This window comes from Corvus kubaryi, unplaced genomic scaffold (assembly GCF_017639235.1).
Source record: "Corvus kubaryi isolate FWS band 111438036 unplaced genomic scaffold, C.kubaryi_AGA036_p1.0 split3-73, whole genome shotgun sequence".
Taxonomy (NCBI): domain Eukaryota; kingdom Metazoa; phylum Chordata; class Aves; order Passeriformes; family Corvidae; genus Corvus; species Corvus kubaryi.
Genome location: NW_024582091.1, coordinates 16,998,516 through 17,019,143, shown reverse-complemented (window position 1 = coordinate 17,019,143; position 20,628 = coordinate 16,998,516). Strand labels below are relative to the sequence as shown.

General features: G+C 42.5%; 1 protein-coding gene across 7 annotated transcripts in view; it reads left to right on the top strand.

Annotated features, from left to right (window-relative positions):
- Positions 1 to 20,628, top strand: part of BACH2 (BTB domain and CNC homolog 2) — a 187,873-nt gene that overhangs the window by 135,622 nt on the left and 31,623 nt on the right. For all 7 annotated transcript variants that reach the window (XM_042016346.1, XM_042016344.1, XM_042016342.1 and 4 more), the window contains one exon: positions 2,585 to 2,839. In XM_042016346.1, the coding sequence (XP_041872280.1) occupies positions 2,597 to 2,839 (243 nt within the window). In that variant the 5' untranslated portion in view covers positions 2,585 to 2,596. The remainder of the gene's footprint in view (positions 1 to 2,584; positions 2,840 to 20,628) is intronic.

Sequence of the window (20,628 nt, the reverse complement as noted above, 5' to 3'; positions counted from 1 at the left end):
ATGCAGCAAATTTTTTAAAAAAATACACTTGATGAGAGCTGTAGTTAAAAAGTGAGAAATTACTAATTAGTAACCAAGTAATTCAGGGTTTGATTCACACAAATTGCACTATTACTGTAAGAGAGGATTGCAATTTCAGGCTAGCTGGGGTTTGGTGGGATTTTTCTAAGGCACTGAAAATATAATTGATGTTCTATTCATTATCTGCTGGGTTTCAGGTTTCTTGTCCTTTTTTTTGTCATCTGAGATATTACAGGCATAAGACATGCCTGGAAAATAAAGGGAAAAAAAAAGCTTACTGCTTTCCCCTTTGCATTGTCATTTGCAACTCTCAGGTTTTCCCACTAGATTGTTCTTGTAAACTCTTTCATTTCATAGCACGCAAGAGTGACCACTTAGAACATCATTATAGCGCTATCATTAGCATCGGGGTTTAGTTATACAGAAAGCTGTGAGTGAGATGAGCTAAGTGTCATTTTCTTTTCTACCTTGGTGGAGTGCTAATAACATGATTGCTGTCAATTCTCCTCATTAGTCTCAATTTATACAGAGAAAAAAAATTTTTTTTTCTAGTCAAGAAATCCAGCTGGTATAACCCACCCCCCGAAATGTCTCCCTCCCCTGCCTGTATGTAGATCAATTAGCAGCTATGTATCTTCTGTCTAGATGTTAAGTTGTTGAAGGGCTAATCTGTGCTGGTTGGTTGTGGGGTTTTTTCTGTTCATGTAAGCATTTCAGCTGAGTGCTCAAAAGTGTAGCGTGAGTCAGCATAAAGATTGAAAATACCAGTAAAAGGGAATCTGTAAGCATTCCATTAAGACTTCCAGTAACAGTACAGTTTTGCACTGTTGGCAAAAATACCTGTTTTGTACAGAGTCATTGTAGCCACTGGCTTAAAAATACTTGTATAAAGGTGGGAAGATAAAGTTACAATTGAGAAGTCTAGTAAATATAAGTAACAAGTGCGTCCTCTTAAGTCCATTCTTGTCTAGATGATTAGTGTCTTTCAAATGGCACTGTAGGAAAATGGTAACCTAGTTTGAACTCACGGCAAGAGAAATAGTTTGAAGTCATGTTGGGTCTAGCAATGTGCCTGTATATTGCACTAGCAAAGGAGAATGCTGCAATGATCCACATTGGAAAGTAGCGGAAGAGGAATTTTGCTTTTACGTGATACAGTAGTCAGATATTTGCAATGCAGCAATACTATACCAAAATGCCATCATCTTACCCTTAGCCCTTGATGCCTCCAAATTTTACCTCTCAGAAGGCAGTTGTTGTTCTCAAGAAGGAGAAATAATTCCTTAAAAATACTGCAGGTTTGTGCATTTGCAGAACTTTCCCTTCAACAACAGATAGAGTAATACATACAAATAATCCTTTTCCCCATGTAAGCCTGAAAACAAGAGGGTTTGGTTTGGGATACATGGTATGTTCAGTCACAGCACAGGCTTTTACACCTTCCTACTCAGAGAAGTTGAAATGGGAAAATAATGAAAAGAGGATTCAGTCTAACACTAGGGAAGAAGTTTTGGGTAAATTAATTACTTCAATGTGTTCAGGTGCAAAGGGGGTTCATGCAGGGTGGGGTATTGGGGGAAGGTGTTTCCTTCCACCATCACAAATCCAGTCCCAGTGTTCAGAGGCTTTCCCAGTTCTACATGTGTCAGAAATTGCAGAACATCAGGCAGAGAATTTCCCTGACTCAGACAGTAGTAATGGGTGTGTAATGGGTGTCTTACATCATTCCAGCCTCTGCTTTGCTGTCAGAAGGAGGGGGAGACCTGCAGGCAGAAGTAGCCCCAGCACCCATGTGCTGCCTGGAGCCAGACATCCATACAGGTCAAGGGATTTTCTTGGGTCTGTGGGTGTGGAATTCAGAAACATCTACTCTTCTGTAAATGGCGTTAAGCTACTGATGAAGGCGTGTTGCTTTAGCCATACATGGAAACAGATTTCTTCTGGAGCCGCTAAATATCTCTCCCTCTTAAGGCCTAAAATTCTGATTGAGAAATTAAGTTGCTGTATTTAGTCTTGGCTTGTCTTCATCAGGTGCAGTTCCACCTTGCCTTTTACTTGAGCCAAGGTCTTCAGAGAGTAGACTGGGGGGGTTGAGGGCTTTTTCCCTTTGGTCTGAAAATATCAGAAGCAAGCGCAAAGCCCTTTTTTTCACCATTAGAAAACCCAACAGTAACTCTAGCATCTTTTTTTTCTAAAATCTTCTAAAATTTCCAATGTCCCCATGTTATTGCCATTACTAAATTGGAAATTGGAGACGCATAGTAGGTGGTCGAAGAAAAGCACTTTGCAGCCCGTCCAAACCCTATTTTGGTTTTGAGGGGGGAAGTTGGTGGGGCAAGTAGGTAATCCAAGCATGACAGGGTGAAATCTGGTGGCATCAAACCAGTATCAATCGCGATATCTTTCCCTAGGAACTTTCTTGGATTTAAGCATTAATGGGCTGCTTGGCCATGGTCCTGAGTTATCCCGATATTGGGCTGAATCTCACCATACCGCATTCACGCAGGGACCGTGCTGCTCCTCACCACCTTGTTTCTGCTTTCTTCTCCCTTGTCCCCTGCAGGGTGTGAACGGCATGTCTGTGGATGAGAAGACTGACTCCCCCATGTATGTGTATGAGTCAACGGTGCACTGTACCAATATTCTCCTCTGCTTAAATGACCAGCGGAAGCAGGACATTCTCTGTGACGTGACGCTGATTGTGGAGGGGAAGGAGTTCCGCGCCCACCGGGCTGTGCTGGCTGCCTGCAGCGAGTACTTCTTGCAGGCCTTGGTAGGGCAGACGGAAAATGACCTGGTGGTCAGCCTGCCGGAAGAGGTACAGTATGTCGCCGTGCCCCCGCCGTAACAACGCGCCCCTTCTTCCCGCGTGGTGGCCAAAGGGAGCATGGCACAGGTGTCGGTGGCTGCCCCAGCATGGCTCAGAATGTGCTTTTTGTGTTTGGGTGGGTTGCGAATCGCTGAAGGATGGACGTGTTCACACCACGCCAGCCTTATTATGGAGGCAAAGCTTTAAGATGCTTCAGCTCGCCTTTGTCACTGCTGCTGAAGGAATTGTACCCAAACGTTTAATTACCATAGCCTCATTCAGGGCAGTATTAGGACCCTGATATTCCTCTGCTCTTCTAGACAGGAAATTTGAAAGGAGTGATGCGACAGCTACATGGCAGGTTATTGTTGAAAAATCATTTGAGCTGTCATGTTATTGGGAGTTTCATTGCTGTCCACCCCTCTCTGGCAGCTCATATCTTTATTCCACTTCTTTACGCTCTCCTGCACCTTATTCAGACTGGCTTCCTCACACCTCCCCTCATAAAGAGTTTGGGATTTAACTGTGTTTTCCACTGAGAAACCATGAACACAGTCTGTCAGAAAGCAGAGGTTTTGTCATGCAGTGTGACTCCCACAGCAGGAAGCCAAGGGACGTAGAAAACACATACCTCACTGGAAAGTTTATTTTATCACAGAATCTCACTGGCTGGCTTCCACCCCCACTGTAATTTCCTCACAGCCATACAGCCATGACAGCACAGCTACCATAGGGCATGCTGGTGGCTTTGTTGCCCACAGAGGGGAGGTGCATGCCTGATGGCTAGGGCTGCCATCACCTGCTGCCTCGGCACTGCCTGCCTGGTGTCTCCGGCTGGGAAAGGTGGCGTGAGAAGAGCGGCAATGTACCCAGGGCACAGCACAGCAGTTGCTCAGTGGGAAGGTACTCTGGCATTCAGAAGGTTTTTCACCATCATTTGCTAAACTCCCTTGAAGAGGCATGGTGGGTTTTTAAATGATGACAGGTCCCAAAGTGTCACACATCATTTTTCCCCCTCTGGTTTAGTTCTCCAGAGATTTCAGCAGCATCATGATGTTGTCACAGCACAAGTTGGAGAGCATTAGAAGTAGGTCACTGGCTGTGACTTCATGAGTCCTGACACTGGATATTACTCATGAAGACACTTCAACCCAGACATGGGAGTTTAGAGATATCGCAGAGGACGCACTAGGATGCGCACTTTGATTCTGCACTGTCCGCTAATAATTTCCAGTGGAAGAATCGAGTCTCAGTCAGTGTCACATTGCTTTCTTGCCACAAAACAGGGGTAGGAGCAGAGAGGTGACAAAACATGCCCAAGGGTACACAGGTATGAAATGGCAGGAGACTATCGAAGCCTTAGTGAAACACCTGTATATAATTCAGGTCCTGTTACATAAAGAAAAATAATAGAAATTCAAATAAGCATGTAGAAAAGTGACTGAGATGTTCAGAAGAATGAGCCTGGCCTAAAGGAGGAGAAGAAAGGACCATGGCAGGTTCATACTGCTGGTATGACAACTGAGTGTGCTGCAGCTCTAGTTAGGCAGAGGAGCTGAAACAGCTGAATGGAGGATTTTCTCTTCAATGCTAAAAGTCACTGTTGACTCAAGCACTGATTGGTTTCAACTGGCTTTCAGTAAAAGTAGATTGAAAATTAGAAGATTTCTAATTTCAGCAGCAGTGAGGTGCTGAGCTGCTGGCCAGTGGAGGGGTCATGATGTGTCTGCACTTGGTCACCCAGTCCTATATTAATATGACACTAAAGATTTAAAATACAAAGGTTTGTCTTTCTATGTGTTTTATATGAGATACTGTCTAAGAAAAAATCCTCCAGTTCAACCATAAATTATTTCTATTTAAGCAAATCCCCTTTGAATAAATGAAGTATTGGAGTTTTACATTTTAGAATGCATCTCAATGAAAGATCAAAACATTTTAGTGACTTAGGGTTACACTGGCTGCTCTTATGGCTCCAGTGAAGCTCATGGAGTTGCAGAAGTAGTGAATCTCGTTCTTATGGTTTTTCCAAGAGCTCTGAAATTGTTATGCCTCTCCTAAGACCACCACTGCTACTTTGCCATGTGCTTCTATTAGTTGCAGAGTACAAGGGCTTTAACTTTCTCATCCTGGAAAAGAGCTCTCTTGGCCTATTAAAAAAGATAATGACAGTTACCAATGCTTACTTGTACAGATATTTTCCACATGCAAATTAATTGCTGCTAAATGCATTGCATCTTAGTTTTCTTGGTGGCTACTTTACTTGAACAGCTGTGTGTGAGGTGGTCAGCTAAATAATTTCCTCACAAAGCTAGTCACTTGGGATAAGGAAAGCTGCCTGATGCACCTTGCTGTTTCTCAGTTACTTCTTGGTTAAGATGCACATCTCTGCTTCTAGTGTTACTTGGCTTCACAGCGCTGGGCACTTCGGTAGGTGCCTGTGGAGAGATACGGGAAGTGCCTCCAAGAGTGTCAGAGCTCCCTGCAAGAGGAACTGAAACACTCCTGGTTTTTAAGAGCTGAAAAGCAGAGGAAATACCATCTTAGTTATACTGCATTTAAAGAAGTTAGCAGGGTCATCTTTGGTTCACAAGCTAAGGACGCTTCCCAAGGCTACTGTTTTCAGTCTGTGGTCTGCAGACCTCTGGCAGCAGTGAGTTATTTCTTAAGGTATCTGTGAAAACTGACTTACTCTGTCATGTAGGGGTTATTCTTCCAGTGGAAAAATTTCAAACAAAAGTTGAAAGTGAATATCCTGAGTGAATACTTTTTTTTGTGCTTAGAGACAATTTATGTTGGTGTGTAATATTATAGAAAAACAGATACTGAAAATAATTTTTAAATATAGTCTTCACTGTTCAAAACTTTTCTGAAGGTGACAATCGTTCATAAATTCACAGAGCTGTTTTTAAGTCAACCACAAAAACACTGTATTTTAAATTCTGGCGTAGTTTGAAAACTGTTGAAGTACATTGCAGAGAAAGGGCACTGTTGTTACTATTATTTCTCAAAGGTTTCATGTTGGATCTGGATAAAGCTTTATATATAAAGCTTTTACATTCATGTTATGTTGGTGTGAGGAAGCTTAACATCAAAGAAAATAACTTATTTCTGATTATTCAAAGCAGTAAATCTGCCTCTGAAGTCTAAACTGCAGACTTTTTTTTTACTTCATAGCATGTTGGGGTCATTTCGTTAATCTGGCATCCAGACATTGTTAACTGTTGTCTAGCTAAACAGGGAACAGATGTTTTTTACATTATTTCTTGTTTATATCCAGTTACAAGTGAGAGCAGTCTTTACAATACACCAGTCATTTCAGTAGGGAGACATTGTGCACACACAGAATTGGGACTAGTTGGATTTCGAGGGTTTTAAACCACTGCAAAACCTTGTGTTAGACATTTCAGGTTAGTTCAAGCATGTCTTAATGTGCCTCAGTTCAAACCTTTCCTTAATCAACTTAAACAAAGTCAGGATGGAGCTAATTCTGCACTGATTGAAGAGTTTCCATAAACCCTTCTGTGCTGGTCTTGGTAATTTGATTTCATACCACACCTTTTGTTAAAGCAACATATTTCAGTGTGTAGACAAGCTGCACAGAGCAGCTGCATAATAGCAAGGGCTCAGATGTGGCCTTGTGAACTATCTGATGTGAACTCAGAGTGGTGTGTGAACTATCAACCCTCAGATCCAGTTAGAGGAATGGAGTGTTTCAGCTGCCTACAGCTCATAAAAGAGGGCCCCATTAGCTCTTAACTTCTATGCTTTTTTCTTCATTTGCATTTTGCCAAACAACTAGAACCTTGCCTGCTTTTCACCCGGGGTATTTTTCAGCAATTATGCAGTTTTCCTCTAGCAGGTGCTGGTAAACGCAACCCAGAATTAATACTTTCAAAGAACTGAGTTTGAAGCTGTAAAGTTTGTTATTCACTCCATACCCCTAACTGTTGTTTTGTTTTATTTAATCACAAAAACTGGTCTTCCTTCCTCTAACAAGGCACTTAATTAAGTTTTTAATTTATGATAAGAAGTTAAATGGCACTTATGAGGCTTTTTTAATGGTTTCCACTTCCCATCCAGACTACAAAAAAAGGTGTGATGGAGAGAGACACGGCTGTCAGCCAGGGGTTTTGTAGGTCATGCCAATATTAGCTGGCAGCAGGCCGTTATCCAATTAACATTGCTTCATCGCTGCAAGTAATAGCTCTCGAGTAGATGATTGAGTCATTCATGCTGTAGTGGTACTCAACTTTACTTGAGAAGGAGCCAGTGCTTCATCGAATGGGCTTTTTATTTGCTATTATTTTATTTGCTATTATTACCTGCCTAACTCTGCTAATGGAAGTGCACGGTGAGTCTGCATGGGCAAGCTGAAAACTGGGCACCGAACAGGGGAACATCTTCTGTTCAAACACCTTATTCACTCACTCTTTTGAAAGCTGGGGGTGCAGTTACATGGTGAAAAGACAGAAATAGAAACAGCAACAAGTAAAACTCCTCAGTGGCATTAGATTCTTACAGGTTGGAAATAGAGATTCTCAACCTTGCTTGCATTTTTTTGATTTGGGGGCTTACAATTGAAAAAAACTTTCACCATCCATGAGAGCACCAAATGCCTTCCTCTCAGATGAAGCTAATCAAAAGTCTTCTGAAACAGCAGACCAAGCTTTCTTTAGCACTGGTCTGATACCAGCCTTTCTGTTTCAAGTTTTAGAAACTTGCTTCTCCAGTAGGTTGGTTCGTTTTACCTGTAGTGCTCAGATTTCATGAATCTGTTTCAGAGTGATGACCTTTTTTTAGTGTAATGAACTGTCTGCTGGAAATGTTTTCTTCCAAAAGGATTAAACTGAGCTATCTGTGGTGTCCAAGCCTTCCAAGGGGCAAAAGGAAGCAGCATCTCTTTTAAGATGAGGTTGTGGGATTTATCCACACAGCTCTTTCCTTTGCTGTTAAGAGAATGATGTTCAAAGTAGATGTAAGCACACACCAAAGGCTGAATTTCTCCACGTTCTCTCTCCTTTGATGCCTGGGGTGGCCACCTAAAAACAGAGGCTAGACAAGAATAAGGGAACAGAGGTAGGTATTTATTTGAAGGGCCTTCAGAGGTACACCCTGGGCAGTCAAAAAGGCTACACCCAAGATGGACCCCACATCACGAGTGCTTCACACTTTTATTAGTTTGGTTCATTTGCATATCAGGATCAATTCTCCAATTAAAACTTCAGTTAATTATGCAATTTCCCCAAGTTTACTCCCCTTCTTAAGATGCTAGTTTACACATTTTGGGTCTAGGACAATCTGGGTGTCCTTGGAGAGCAAGCTTGGAGAGGCTTTGTTATGTCTAACCAGCATGAGAGAGGAGAAGTTAACAGGCTACAAGAAACTTCAGAGTTACACACTAGTACAGGATTTGAAAAATATAAAAGTTAAAACCTAAGGCATCACCTTTACTGCTGCAAAACCTCCCTTTTCCCCACAGGGTCTAGTCCTGTGAATTTTGTCATCTGCTTCTTTGGTTGGCATGGGTTAACTCCCTCACACGGTTGGTTAAGCTTTGCAGGGAGAAAGGCAGGACAGGACTTCAGATTTGGGATTCAAGGCTGGCAAAAGCTGAGTATGTTGGAAGCGAAGGCATGCAGCAGCACCCTGGGTGGGACTGAGCCAGGCATCTAACATTAGCATGGTTCGTAGCTGACAGGGAGGAGAAATACTGGCAGCTGCTAACCATCCATGCCAACCTGCCAGCCTGAGGGAAAAATGCTGGGAATTAGCCAACAAGAGATGATTGTGATGAGGAGAAAATCAAAGGCAGGATGCAGGAGGTCAACTATTATATACTCTGCTGGATAAAGGCACTTACTATTCCTTTTAATCTCCCTAAAAATAAACAGTGCTCTCTTACTTTGTCTTTTTTCCTTTCTTTGTATTCTCTGTATATATAAATATAATATCTTTGAAGAGTATAGGGACTGAGCTGGGAGTGCTCTGCACAGGAGCATAGAGTGAAAGAGGTGATAAATGTGGAAAAGAGGAGCAAGAGGGCAAGAAGTTTCTTTCCCAGCTGGAGGGATGTTTAACACAGTAGGGAACAACAAAAGACCCTTTTTCATTGGCATCCTGGAGATATATTAGGAGTAGCTAAGGCTAGCTCTTAGGGAATGGAAAGCAGTAATGTGGTTTTCTCTTTATATGACTGTATTGGCCATTGATGTTCCTCACAGATTGCAGCACTGGCCAGAATTATTTCTGCTTTGGCTCAGGAGGTGGCAAGAACCTGAAAGCCATTATTCCCTTCATCTGCAGAGCTTTTTGTAGTGGCAAAGGGTTATATCCATCAGGCTTCTAATAAAGTCGAGCTTCAAACTTACTCATGCTTCAACCTTACCTCAGTAATGCCACTTCAGTCAGTCCATATGGATAGAAGGTTGGGTCTTTGGTTCTCTAAATTCCTCCTAGGGAATGTGTTATTTTTCATGCTGCCTCACAGTGCCAGCACTGACCACACAGAGGGATGACTGGAGGCTGCAGCTCTGTAGTGAGACTAAAACTGAGTATTTGGGTACTCTTTGAAGTCTGACATGACAGGACACTAATTCAGGGGAAACCATGAGGCAGAATTGGATGTTGTTTTATGTGTGATGCTTATGTAGCACAGTACAAGGTGCAAATGATGTACTTTGTTTCTAGCAGGTGAGCAATAAAATAGAAACAAGATCTTCAAGATGTGATATGAAATTCCATCCATGTATCACTGCAAAGGCTTCCAGCACTGCTTAATTTTTCATGCCTCAAGTGTGGTGAAGAAACTAGCCCCATACTTTTCATTCCGCATAATGTAACTTCCATTATTTTCTGATGAGGGCTGTCTTGCTATTTATAACATTCTCTGATCTTTTCAGGTGGAGAAAAGCAAAATACCTCTATGTTGTGGTGAGAGCTAGGCTTCAAAAAGCAAAACAGAAGTCATGTATACATGCATGTTAAGTAGAGAAAATCTTGCAATAGCTCCTTTCCCCCCCTTCAGCAGTAGCTGTACAATATATTTATTTATTCAAGTAGGCATATAAAAGTGTACTGTCAAAGGAGATAGGGAGATGAATGTGCAGAACAAAATTCACCACTGCAATAAGTGGACTCAATTTTGTTGCCTTTGTTAGACCCCTGCCTGCCTCTACTGTTCAATTGGCCTGATTGACTGTGATTGCACTCGCTGGTGTAAAGGCAGTTTGCAGCGTGGAAACTTTCTTGGTCAAATATAACAAACATAATTTAAGTTGTAAAAGATATCTTGAATAGTATGTCCTACGTTAAGGGCATGAGAAGAAGCAATAAGGATGTGTAACAGGAGGTGGGTTGGTTTTGTTTGTTGTGTTTGGGATTTTTTAGTTTTTTGGTTTTATTTGCTGTATTCAAATATATATTAATGAAAATGAGATGGATGAGCCATGACTGTGCCTCAGCTCTCTGAGCACTCTGGCCCTGCAGACTGAAAGATCTCTCCCTCTCCTCCCTCTACACTTACAATTCTCTTACCTTTGCTTTCTCTCTCTCTAAAAATTCCTTTCAATTTCTTTAATGACTTCAAACCAGGTATCTGCTCTTTAAAGAGTCCAGAAATACAGGCTGAGCATTTGACTAAACAGACAGGTAAGGTCCAGTGAAGACACCTGTCAGCTTCACAGTATCAGACACCACAACCTTCAAGAGACTTTCTGATTCCAATACCAAGTTTTGTTCCCAAGACCCAAAAAAAAAAAAATTTTTACTCTTCATACAGCACTTTCTGACAAGGATTCCCTGGTGAATATTGTCAGACTGACTGTTTTCTCAGCTACTAGTGAAATTGAGCATGTTATGGGGTGGAATATGCTATGTATTCAAATGATGCATTGCAGCAGTCAACAAACATTAAGCCTAGGAAGTATGGTTCAGTTTGGAAGTGAAGTACGGGTTTTAGGTGAGCAGAAGGCAATTGAATGGTACTAGGATGTGGGAATGAGGTGCTCTTTGTGAGTTTTACAGGGTTGTTTTTTTAGAGGAAGAAGTAAACACACACATTCTGTTAAATTTGATGCAAACTGAAGAGCAAAATGGTTGGTTTATTCCAGGATTTTTGTGTTGTAATGAATTTTCATCTATCCCATTTTGACAAGAGACAGCCAGCAAACACCTCTGAGTCCCAGTGCAGTCTAACACTACTAAAAGCTTTGTCCTTGGGCACTTTACTTACTTTAATAAAATAAATAAATAGGAGCAGCTGTAGTTGGTCAAACTACAGCTCTGTCTAGCCCAGGCTTGGTTTGTTTTAAAAAGTAAGTTTTAATTTCTCTGAAAGAATTTGAGTGGAGGCTTGTGTGGTTGTTTAAAGACTTAAATGAAAAGAAAGTATCAGGCATATCTCTAGGAAGCGTGTTGTAATTTACTGGGGAAAGATATCAAGAGAGCCACTGGCAGTTGTTTTGAAGCCAGATTAAAATCAACTGAAAAATTTGGCATGGGTTTTTAGCAACAAACTGTTCAGTGATATATGTATGACTGCACATTGTTTCATAACTGTAAGGCAAATGGCCTTTGAGAGGGACAAAATTTAGGCACCCCTTTAAGAAATTTGGTGCTCAGTACTGATGTAGTTCAGTGGAATTTAATATCCTAGAAGAAGATGGATCAGATTTGCTAATAAACCTTTCTTCTCTCGCTTTGTTTAATCTGACCTTCTAAGAGCTGATGGCATCAAAGTGTGCATTTAAGTGTAATTGTCTGTTTCCCACACACAAAAGTAGTTGAAATATTTCCTTTTTTTTTTTTTTTTTTTTTTTAATTTAGAAGCCTTTAAAAGATGTTGTGGAGAAGGTTGATTTGTAATTGAAATGGCACCCTGCTCCTTGCTGCGGGTCCACAGTCAAAATAATCATAGCTGAACTCAGAATGGCAGAAAACTGCAATACAAAAGCTTTCAGTAAAACCAATATATAAACAAGGTGTCACCAAACAGCTGGAATTGAGAGGTATCAGCTCTGAAGTTAAATAATGGTAATATAAAACCTTCAGATGTAGATTTCTGGGGTCTCTTGTGACCAAATAAAATACTGTCATCACCTCTCTGCACATGCTGGAGTGGGAGTTGATGCATCAGATGGGAATTACAGCACAGGTCTGTGCATCAGGTCAGTGAAGATTAAATCACCTTGTGTGAACCCCTCAGCAATGTTTACATCTCTCTAAATGCTCTGGTTCACATTACCTCACATGGAGGTGAACAGACTGACCCACAGCTGGCACAGCTGCTGGTCCCAGACCAGCTCACACACCTGACCCAGAGCTTCAGTTTCATTTCCTTCCCTCTGTACAAGGCATTGAGGATCTTGTTGGACTAGCTGCAGCATTTCTCAGGATGATCAGGATAGGATGGAGCTGCTCACCTTACCTGGGTGACTGGTCCTGGGTGACAGATGGGCTCTGCTCTGTGTCCTCTGCCTGTTCCTCTTGCATCACTCCTGAGGTCCTGTGCACTGCCATTGACAACAACTGCTGAAATTACCACATCCAAGAAGAAAGTAGACTTGGAGGCATGGAGCAGATCAGAAAGAGCCTGTGAATTGCTACAGGCTTCTTGTCCCTCACCAGGGACACTTTGGGGATGCTTAATTAGGAAATTTTGCTTAAGTCACAGCAGTTGCAGACCATTCCATATATCCCAAACAATAGGTGAGCAGGTTCCTAGCAAGACTTAATCTCTTTCAAAAAGAGCTAATCATTCTTGGCAAATGGGAGCTGTAGGTTTTCAGGACATCAAAAACAAGGCATCTTTCTCTTAGTGTTGAAGGAACCATATCTAGTTGAGTATATATTGCACCTGGTCCACATCATTCCCTGCAGCAGCTGCTCATCATTTCAGAGCAACACTTCAGAGAAATGGAAGTGTACAGACTTACTGTAAGGATAGCAGAGAGATTTGGCAAGTGTGAGCCAGGATGGATTCATGGGCACTGTTGTGTTCTCAGTGCTTCCTTCTGTTCCTGCAGTGTTAGATGTGCTTCCCAAAGCCAGGGCTGAGGTGGGTTTATGAGGGTAGTAAAAGAGAAAGGAGACCATCTAAATAAATGAATTGGCCCAGAAAGGGACCTGAACAGGGATAATAGTTCGAAGACGTGGGCATCCATTGTATTGTACTTCAAACACATGGTAATACTCTGCTTGAAATTTGCTTGCTTTGAATTGTGATAGGACCAAATTTCCTCATCTCTGCATATACCTCTTACTTTATGTTTCCAGAATGGATGGGAATGCAGTTTGTGTTGATGTTTCAAGGTGTAGAAAGTAGATAAAAAGAAAAAAGGATTGTCCGTGCAAACTTTACCAGTACAGTTCTTAGTTTCTGGAAAAAATACTTTTGATGAAGTGGTCCTGGATTTTTGTGAGAGTGTCATCTAGGAGGCTGAGAGTACATTTCTGACTGTGTAAAGAAAACTTTTGCATCTGAGAAGTGTCTTGGGTTTTCGCTTACCTTTGAAATTCAGACCTGTGGTTCTCTGTTTCAAGGGCCTGCAGCTAGTAAGAAACAAGTCTTAAACAACTCTGAAAGCAAAATATCTTTCCATCTCTGACCACACAGCATGCCTAGCCACCTCTCTCCCCAGATACACAGGCAGCCTTCAGAGAAAATTTGCCTGTCAGAGGATTCCTGGTCAAGTAAAAACAGAAAAGGTTTGAGTTGTTTCCTGTTTCCTTCAAAGGATGATGTTGGAGCCAGTAACCTTTCAAGACAGGAAAAAGCTGTGGAGACACAAAACCTGACAACTTCCCGTCTGATCTCCGTAGAGGACTAGTGCTCATTTCTGTTTCTGGAAGGGGAAGCTGGACTTGAGGTAGATAGGTCTGCAGCCATTCCATCTGCCTGTTGAATTCAACTATCTTTTAACCTTATTTTTGTCTGACTGCAGATTTTCTTGTTGTACCATGGATGGCTTTCTGCATATGGCACTTTTGTTTGGACATAAAGCCAAATCAAGCAGTTTCTGTCTATTCCTTGAATTTGCTAGTTTTCAGGAGACTGAACACATCAAACCACGTTTTAATGGGTATGTTTTAAATGTCAGAATTGATTTGTCAAATGCAAGGCACAAAAAATAGAGAGTTGCCTGACTTTTGTAATAGCCATCTACCCTTGTCATTTTTGCTCCATTTATATAAGCAGTAGCCATTGAGGTCACATAATATCTATACCATTGTCCAAGGAAGTGAAGAATGAAGAGATGTCCCTGGCATATATAAGCACTGGGCATTCTACAAAGAAACTTGTTCACATTTACAAAGTCATCATAGCATTCAAAAAGCAGAAAGAATTGCTTTCAGTAGTGGCAGAAGCCTTTAAATCACTAGCTCCTTTACTTCTTTCCTTGTCTTCAATGTATCTTGCAGTTGGAGGACTGAGAAGACCACCCAGTAAGGGCTACCTCAGACTTGGTTTAGTTTTGCTTCCTTTTCAAATGTGAGCCTAATCCTTCCCTTTTATTCCCTTTTATTCAGGTTTTATTTCACTATTATGCATGAACTATCCAATTGGAAAACTCAGTTGAGAGGGCCTATGCAGGTAAATCGTTAAAGACAAACATTTGATCGTGTTTCTGGCCTTTGTCTTTAGCTGGTGTTATTCAGGTATGGTGATCCTAGCAGGAGCTGCACTGGACCTCTGCAAGCATCTCTGTAGGGCAGACAGGCACTGCACACATAAACTGCTCTTCAGGGGGTTTCAAGTCAATCCCAGCCTTGGAGAACCAGACTGTTTGCATCATCTGCTCTTGCACTCATCTTAGTTCTCAGATATGGTTTTAATCTGAATTACTGGACCAAGTTACAGTTTGATTTTAGAACTGCTTTTCTGCAGAGGAATTGCTTAGCTAAAAGGCTGTGAGAATTTATGGTTGTTTCTTGTCACTGTGCTTTCAACCCCTTGGTTGAATGATAAGGTGGTAATAAAGACCTCTCTAAATATTCTCTTTCAGGAATGGATGTTTTACTCATATCTAGGCTTTTCTTTTCCCAAACTGCTCTGATTATGGGTAAAAGAAAAGAAAAGGTCAGTGTCATATATGTCCTCAGGAGACTTCAAAGGTGTCTTTGCTATTGTAAAAAGCAGAAGAAATATAAATGGTTATAACAATTTGACCAAACTGTTTTCCTTCCAATGCTACTGTTTTCTTAAAGCCAAGGTTTTCATGAGGCCTTTCTGTAATTAGTTGTCTGTGCTATCATTTTTTTTTTACATTTAAGGGAGAAAGTAATTCCATTTGCAGATTGCAGCCCTTGTCCATCTGTCAGATGGGTGTGTATTTACAAGATGAATGCCTGTTTCTGATTTCTCCTGCTAAAACAAAGGTCACTCTGTCATTGTCCTCAGGGAGCTTTTGGACTAGCTTGCTTTGGTGTGTGCGTGCCCTTTTTTTGGTACAATGCTGAGTACCCTGTTGGGGCTCTAGTAGTGACCAAAGGAACAGAAGGAGTTTTGAGGATAAACCTGTTCACATGGCTAAAACTCTGTAAATCCACCACAATGATCTGCTGGAGAGTGATGGAGAGCTGGGCTCTGTATTGTGTGCTCCCCATGCCCATCCCTGCTGAGGTGAACCAGCTGCTACCCTGCCACCTCTGAACATGGGGCTCTCCAGCACCAAATGTGGGAAGGACTTGGGAAAGCAGCAACCCCTGGACAGGCTGGCATTTCCACACCCTCTTTATGCACATAGTACTGGCACATAAATGCTCTTGCTCAATCCTGTCAGCTGCATATCATTCTATTCTGGGGAAGGTGAAAGCAGTGCTGGAAATGACTCAGCTCCAAAAGGTATCAGCTTTACTCCTTTTACCCCCCAGAGTTGTTCCTTGCTTTAGGTTTGTGCGGTAGCTACCGTACAAGGGGGAAACATCAGTTTTTTAGAGAACAGCCATGAGAAATGCCATGGTTGCCCATCAAGTGAAAGCATTTGTCCTTTGGAGTTTATATGGCTGAGGAGTTCTCTGCACTTCAGCAGTGCTCTGCTTTGCCAGGGGTTTTTAAAGGTCCCTGGGAAGCCTCTACAGCAAATGAAGGAAGCTTGGCAAGATCCTGCATTACACCATGCCCTGCCCAGCATTCCTGTAGTTCTTTCTATTTCCTGCCTCTTACAACATGGCTGTGGCTTTGGACAGCAAGCACATTCTGTATTTCCTAAACTAATGTTTTAAATGTCTTTATCTGTGAGGGTTTTACAGTGTGCAGTGCATTTGCACAGGAGCAGGGGGATTTTTGGTTTGTGTGATTATGTGCTGTTTTGTGACTCTGTTTTATTTCCTCTTACATCCTCCTTCCCTCTCTCTTGTACCTGAAACAGTAAACTAAATCTAACATAGCAGTACTTTCAGACGGAGGCGACACTTGGCTGTGCCAGTTCCCTGGTGGCTTTAAACTGCTGGCTGCAATACTGCAAACACATTCAGACCCTGGCTTGGCCAGCAGTTCCCCCCAGCTATCTGCATGTTTGCTCTCCAGGATTTATTTTACCTACACTATTGGAGACTCTGGAGTCACAGCCTATGTCTCATTGTTATGCATGGATGGGAAATATTCCTATACTTATTTGCATTCATTAGCTGTTGGGAGCTCCTCTGTTGAGGTCTCTAGCCTTGTTTTTACAGTGCTTTTGGCAGTGTTTCTGCACTTGGTGTGCGAATTTTTATGATCTGTTGCATGTTATTCATGCAATTTCCTGCCCTGTAATGGTATCAGTTTTCCAGACACAGAGGAATACAAACGAAAACCCAGGAGCCTGCATTAGCATAAAATGTCCCAGTTCTGTCAGTTTGATTAATTTGTCTCTTTGTCTCCACTCTATATGATAAGTGCTATTAATGGTTGCAACACTTCATATGTCAAAGTCTTTCTTCCTAATGACTTGAAAATGTGGTTTATTTCCCCCTTTTTTGTATTATTTTTCTCATTTAGCATTCCACTCAAGTATAGATTTATGCCGTGCTCTTTCATTATCTTACTGGTTGCAGCACTGGAGTGATTACATATGGTGTAGGGTATGAGCAAGGATGCGATCCCAGGGGCAGCAGCTGCTGATGCAAGCTGAAAATAGATCCAGCGTATGCTCAGCACTTTTCCCAGAGGTCTTTTATTTATTAGGAACAGTCTTCGTACAGGACAGCTCGGACCCTCATTTAGCAAGATGACTTTTTTGCCTTTCAAGAACAGTGCAGTGACTTTGCTCTATTTACTGACTGCTGTGTAATTTTTTTTTTTTCACCGTCTCCTATGGAAGCAGAGACTTTACCTAACATAAATTGTAATATAATCCTGATTTATAACGAAGTCAAGAAATGACAGGCTCCATTTGAAGTAATGGAACTTGACAGATCTAAGGTTTAAGTTAAATAATCCTATTTGTAAGACAGCATTTGTACATGGTACACTGATTTAAAATGAACTTCAGTTCTTCTTCAGCGAATCCTTTACCATTCTCTGTGTTTTACCTTCCATAGAGGCTTTTTGGGGGACAAAGTTCATTTGAAGAGAACAAATTTGTCTTTGAAAATGTGTATGGAACAATACACTGTTTTCTTTCCCAGAGTTCTTATAAATTGTTTCACAGAAGACTACTTTAATTACAGAGGAAAAATTAATGTAGGTCACTTATTCAGGGCAAGCCACAGCTAACCTGCTTTGGTGGACAGAAGAGGCCAATTGCTGAGAAGGAAGAGAGGGAGGATGCTGGAGGGAAAATAGTGAGGAGGGCTGTGGCTCGACTCTTCCCCTCCCAGGAGCAAAGGTTCATTCTCACAGTGATTTCTATGAAGGGAGAAGGCCACCTCCTCCTTGCTGTCCTTCCCTCACAGCTGGCAGAGAGACACTCGAAGATGATGTTTCCTCCTGCCTCTGCACACCACTTTTCTTCATCTGTCACTGTCGTGGCAATGCAGGCAGGGAAAGCGCCGGGGTGCACAAATGAAAAGGTGGTCCCGCCGTGGCTGCTGGAAGCTGGCAGTAAGCACTGGAGTGGGGGTTGGTGGAACAAAAGGCTTGCAGAGGAGAAAAAGAGAGCAGGCAAGGAGTGTGAGATGCTGCAGAAATTATTAAAAAGGGCAGTGGGATAAAAACACTAAAGGTACAGTGCATGATTTTTTTGTCTTAGATTGAGGGAAGCTGTTTTAGAAAATTCCCCCTTCCCTTTTCTCTCACCCAGCATAGCGGTTTTGCCTTCCTTTCTAGCTGTATTTAGTTGCAGCTGCCCTCTCCATCATCTTCCTAATTTTCCTTCACACCAGGCAGGGATGTGGCCCTTTTCCCAGGAGTCTGACAGAAGCTCTCACCCTGGCCTGGCCTCACATGCTCAGGCAGAAAGGTCCCAGTGTGCGTGTTCAGCTCAGTAACATGCCTGTTATTCCTGTGTCACCCTGCCACCATCACCCTTCCTCCCTGGGAAGACATGGAAGCTGTCGGAGGGCAGGGTGGTCACTGACCCACAGGATCCCACTCAGAGGAGGGCAGCCTCTCCTGCCCTGGGGCCATGAGAACCATCTGCCCAGGCTGGAGGTTCAGCACCCTGTCTGCCCCACAGTGACTGGTTTCAGGACCAAGTAGCTTCTTTCTCCTCTTTTTGGTGAGCTCCAACAAACAACAGACAGTGAAGAAGATGAGATGACTGCTAAGGAGGGTGTTGCTTGGGCGCTGGGGCTGGAGGCCAGCCTGGGGACATGGGGCAAGAGGCTCCTGCTCCCATGCCCTTCTCTCTATGTGATTAAAAACTTTTTTCCCCAGTGCTTGCAGGGAATTAATAATTTCTATTAATTAGAAACCAAGCAAAATCTCCCCAGTGCACTCAAGAAAGAACAGGACTCAAGAGTATTACTGAGGAATGGGAGGAAAAACAAGCTCACAAAGCCAAAGTGGTGCAGGCCAGTGGAAAAGATGAAGGTGAGGAGTATCTATGCACCAAACACAGCATTGACATCGTGTGGGCCCTTGCTCCTCATCTAGGGAAAAAAAGGGCGAGGACCAAGAGTAAAAATCCATCAAGAGGTTTTAGAGTTGCTGCTGGTAGCTTGCACGCTGCCCATGTCCCTCCTCCAACAGACGTGTGCATGGCTACAGGCATGGCTTTCTGTTCACTTGGAATTAATGGGATTATATACAGCGGGAAAGGAGGCGGGGTACACCGAATCCTGCAAATACAGAGCTTCAGCCTGTGCTGCTTGATCTTTAGAAAAATACAAGTAAAATAAAATAAAATAGCAAGAACCAATTCCAGAGTGCTTCAGTATGCACATAAACTGGTTTTTGTTGCTCACAGCACACATAAATACACGCTGGTGACTGAGGCAGCAGAGTAACACTTTGCTGTTCATTATTTTATCAGACAGTGATAATTGTAGTTAATATTTTCTTAGTAGTGTCTCTGAGAGTTTATTTATGCTGTTAATAATCTGAGCAGCTGTAATGATGCTGGCTGCCAGAGCTGTAGCCTTTTAGAATCACTCCAGTGTGGCAATGATACGATGGTAATAGAAATCCAAGGAAAAAACGATCTTTTCAGAGCAGATGGGGCTAATTCAATCCCTTTCACACACATTCACGTTATCTAGTCTCTTTCTCACACTAGCATGCGTGGGTGCACGTGAGCATATGTAGTCACACACACACACACACACACAAATAGCTGTAAAGTCCCACCTTCCACCCTCTGAGGAAGTCATGCTGGAAATGCCATAATTTTTCTGTGTGAAGAGTCTTTCTGGGGCTTCTAGGGTAGATGGCATTTTCTACCCCTCGGTTTCTGGGTAGATCTTAAAAATATCATGTATGAAGCAGAAAGGGGAAAGTCCTGTCCTTAGGAACAGCCTAGAGCTGGACACAAGGTTGTGGCTGCACTGGGATGCTGTTGCCCAACCTTCCCATCTTTCCCTGCCTTTGACCTCTTTACTATGGGTCACTCCTGCTAAGCCTGCACTCTTTAGGGACTAAAAGAGCCATTTACCTTTTGCTCATAGCAGACATGAAATCTCAGCAAAAAGGCAAATGCCTATGATTTTTTCTGGTGGGATTTACAGAGCCTAGTTAACCTTTGGGGCCACCGAGAGAAGAGTTAACTGCTCCTTGTGGAGGATGGGAGGGGACCAACTTTGCCAGCTCAGCAGTGGCTGGTTCTCCTTGCAAATCTGCATTGCTGAGCTGAGCAGATGTCATTGATGAAATGTGAACACCAAGCAGTGGAACAAAAGCCACCATAATCCTCAGATCTGTTGTAGCCATGCAAGAACAAAAACAAGGTGATGGCAGAAAAATTGCACATCTGAATACCGGAAATTAAATGGCAAGGCAGGGCAGGAGAAGGAAAACTGGAACGAATGCAGAATTTGGCAGGGTTTTGTTTTAAAAAATCAGGTGCTTGTAGGAAGCTGGGTCACTTTTACAGGGTTTCAGCCTACCAGTTAATAGTTGTAATTGCTTGGTTACCTCATGAATTGCAATAGTAAAGCCTTTTACATTCATTTCCATCCACAGCCCAGCAAGAGCATCTCTGGATTTGAAGCGTTATGGTATTTGCTGGGCAGCACTGTCTGCTGCCCCAATGTAAGGATGCCAGTGATTTTATCTGCTGTGCCATGCCAGCACATGGTGACAGGCAGTGCCAGAAGCACGGGTGTTGTCAGCCCCGTGGAAACTATGGCAGAGCACCCGTGAGCTGCTTCGGATGTTACCCAGCCCGGTCTCCTGAGCCTGCTTCTCCTCTAGCTCCTTTGTCTTCTGATTTAGTGCT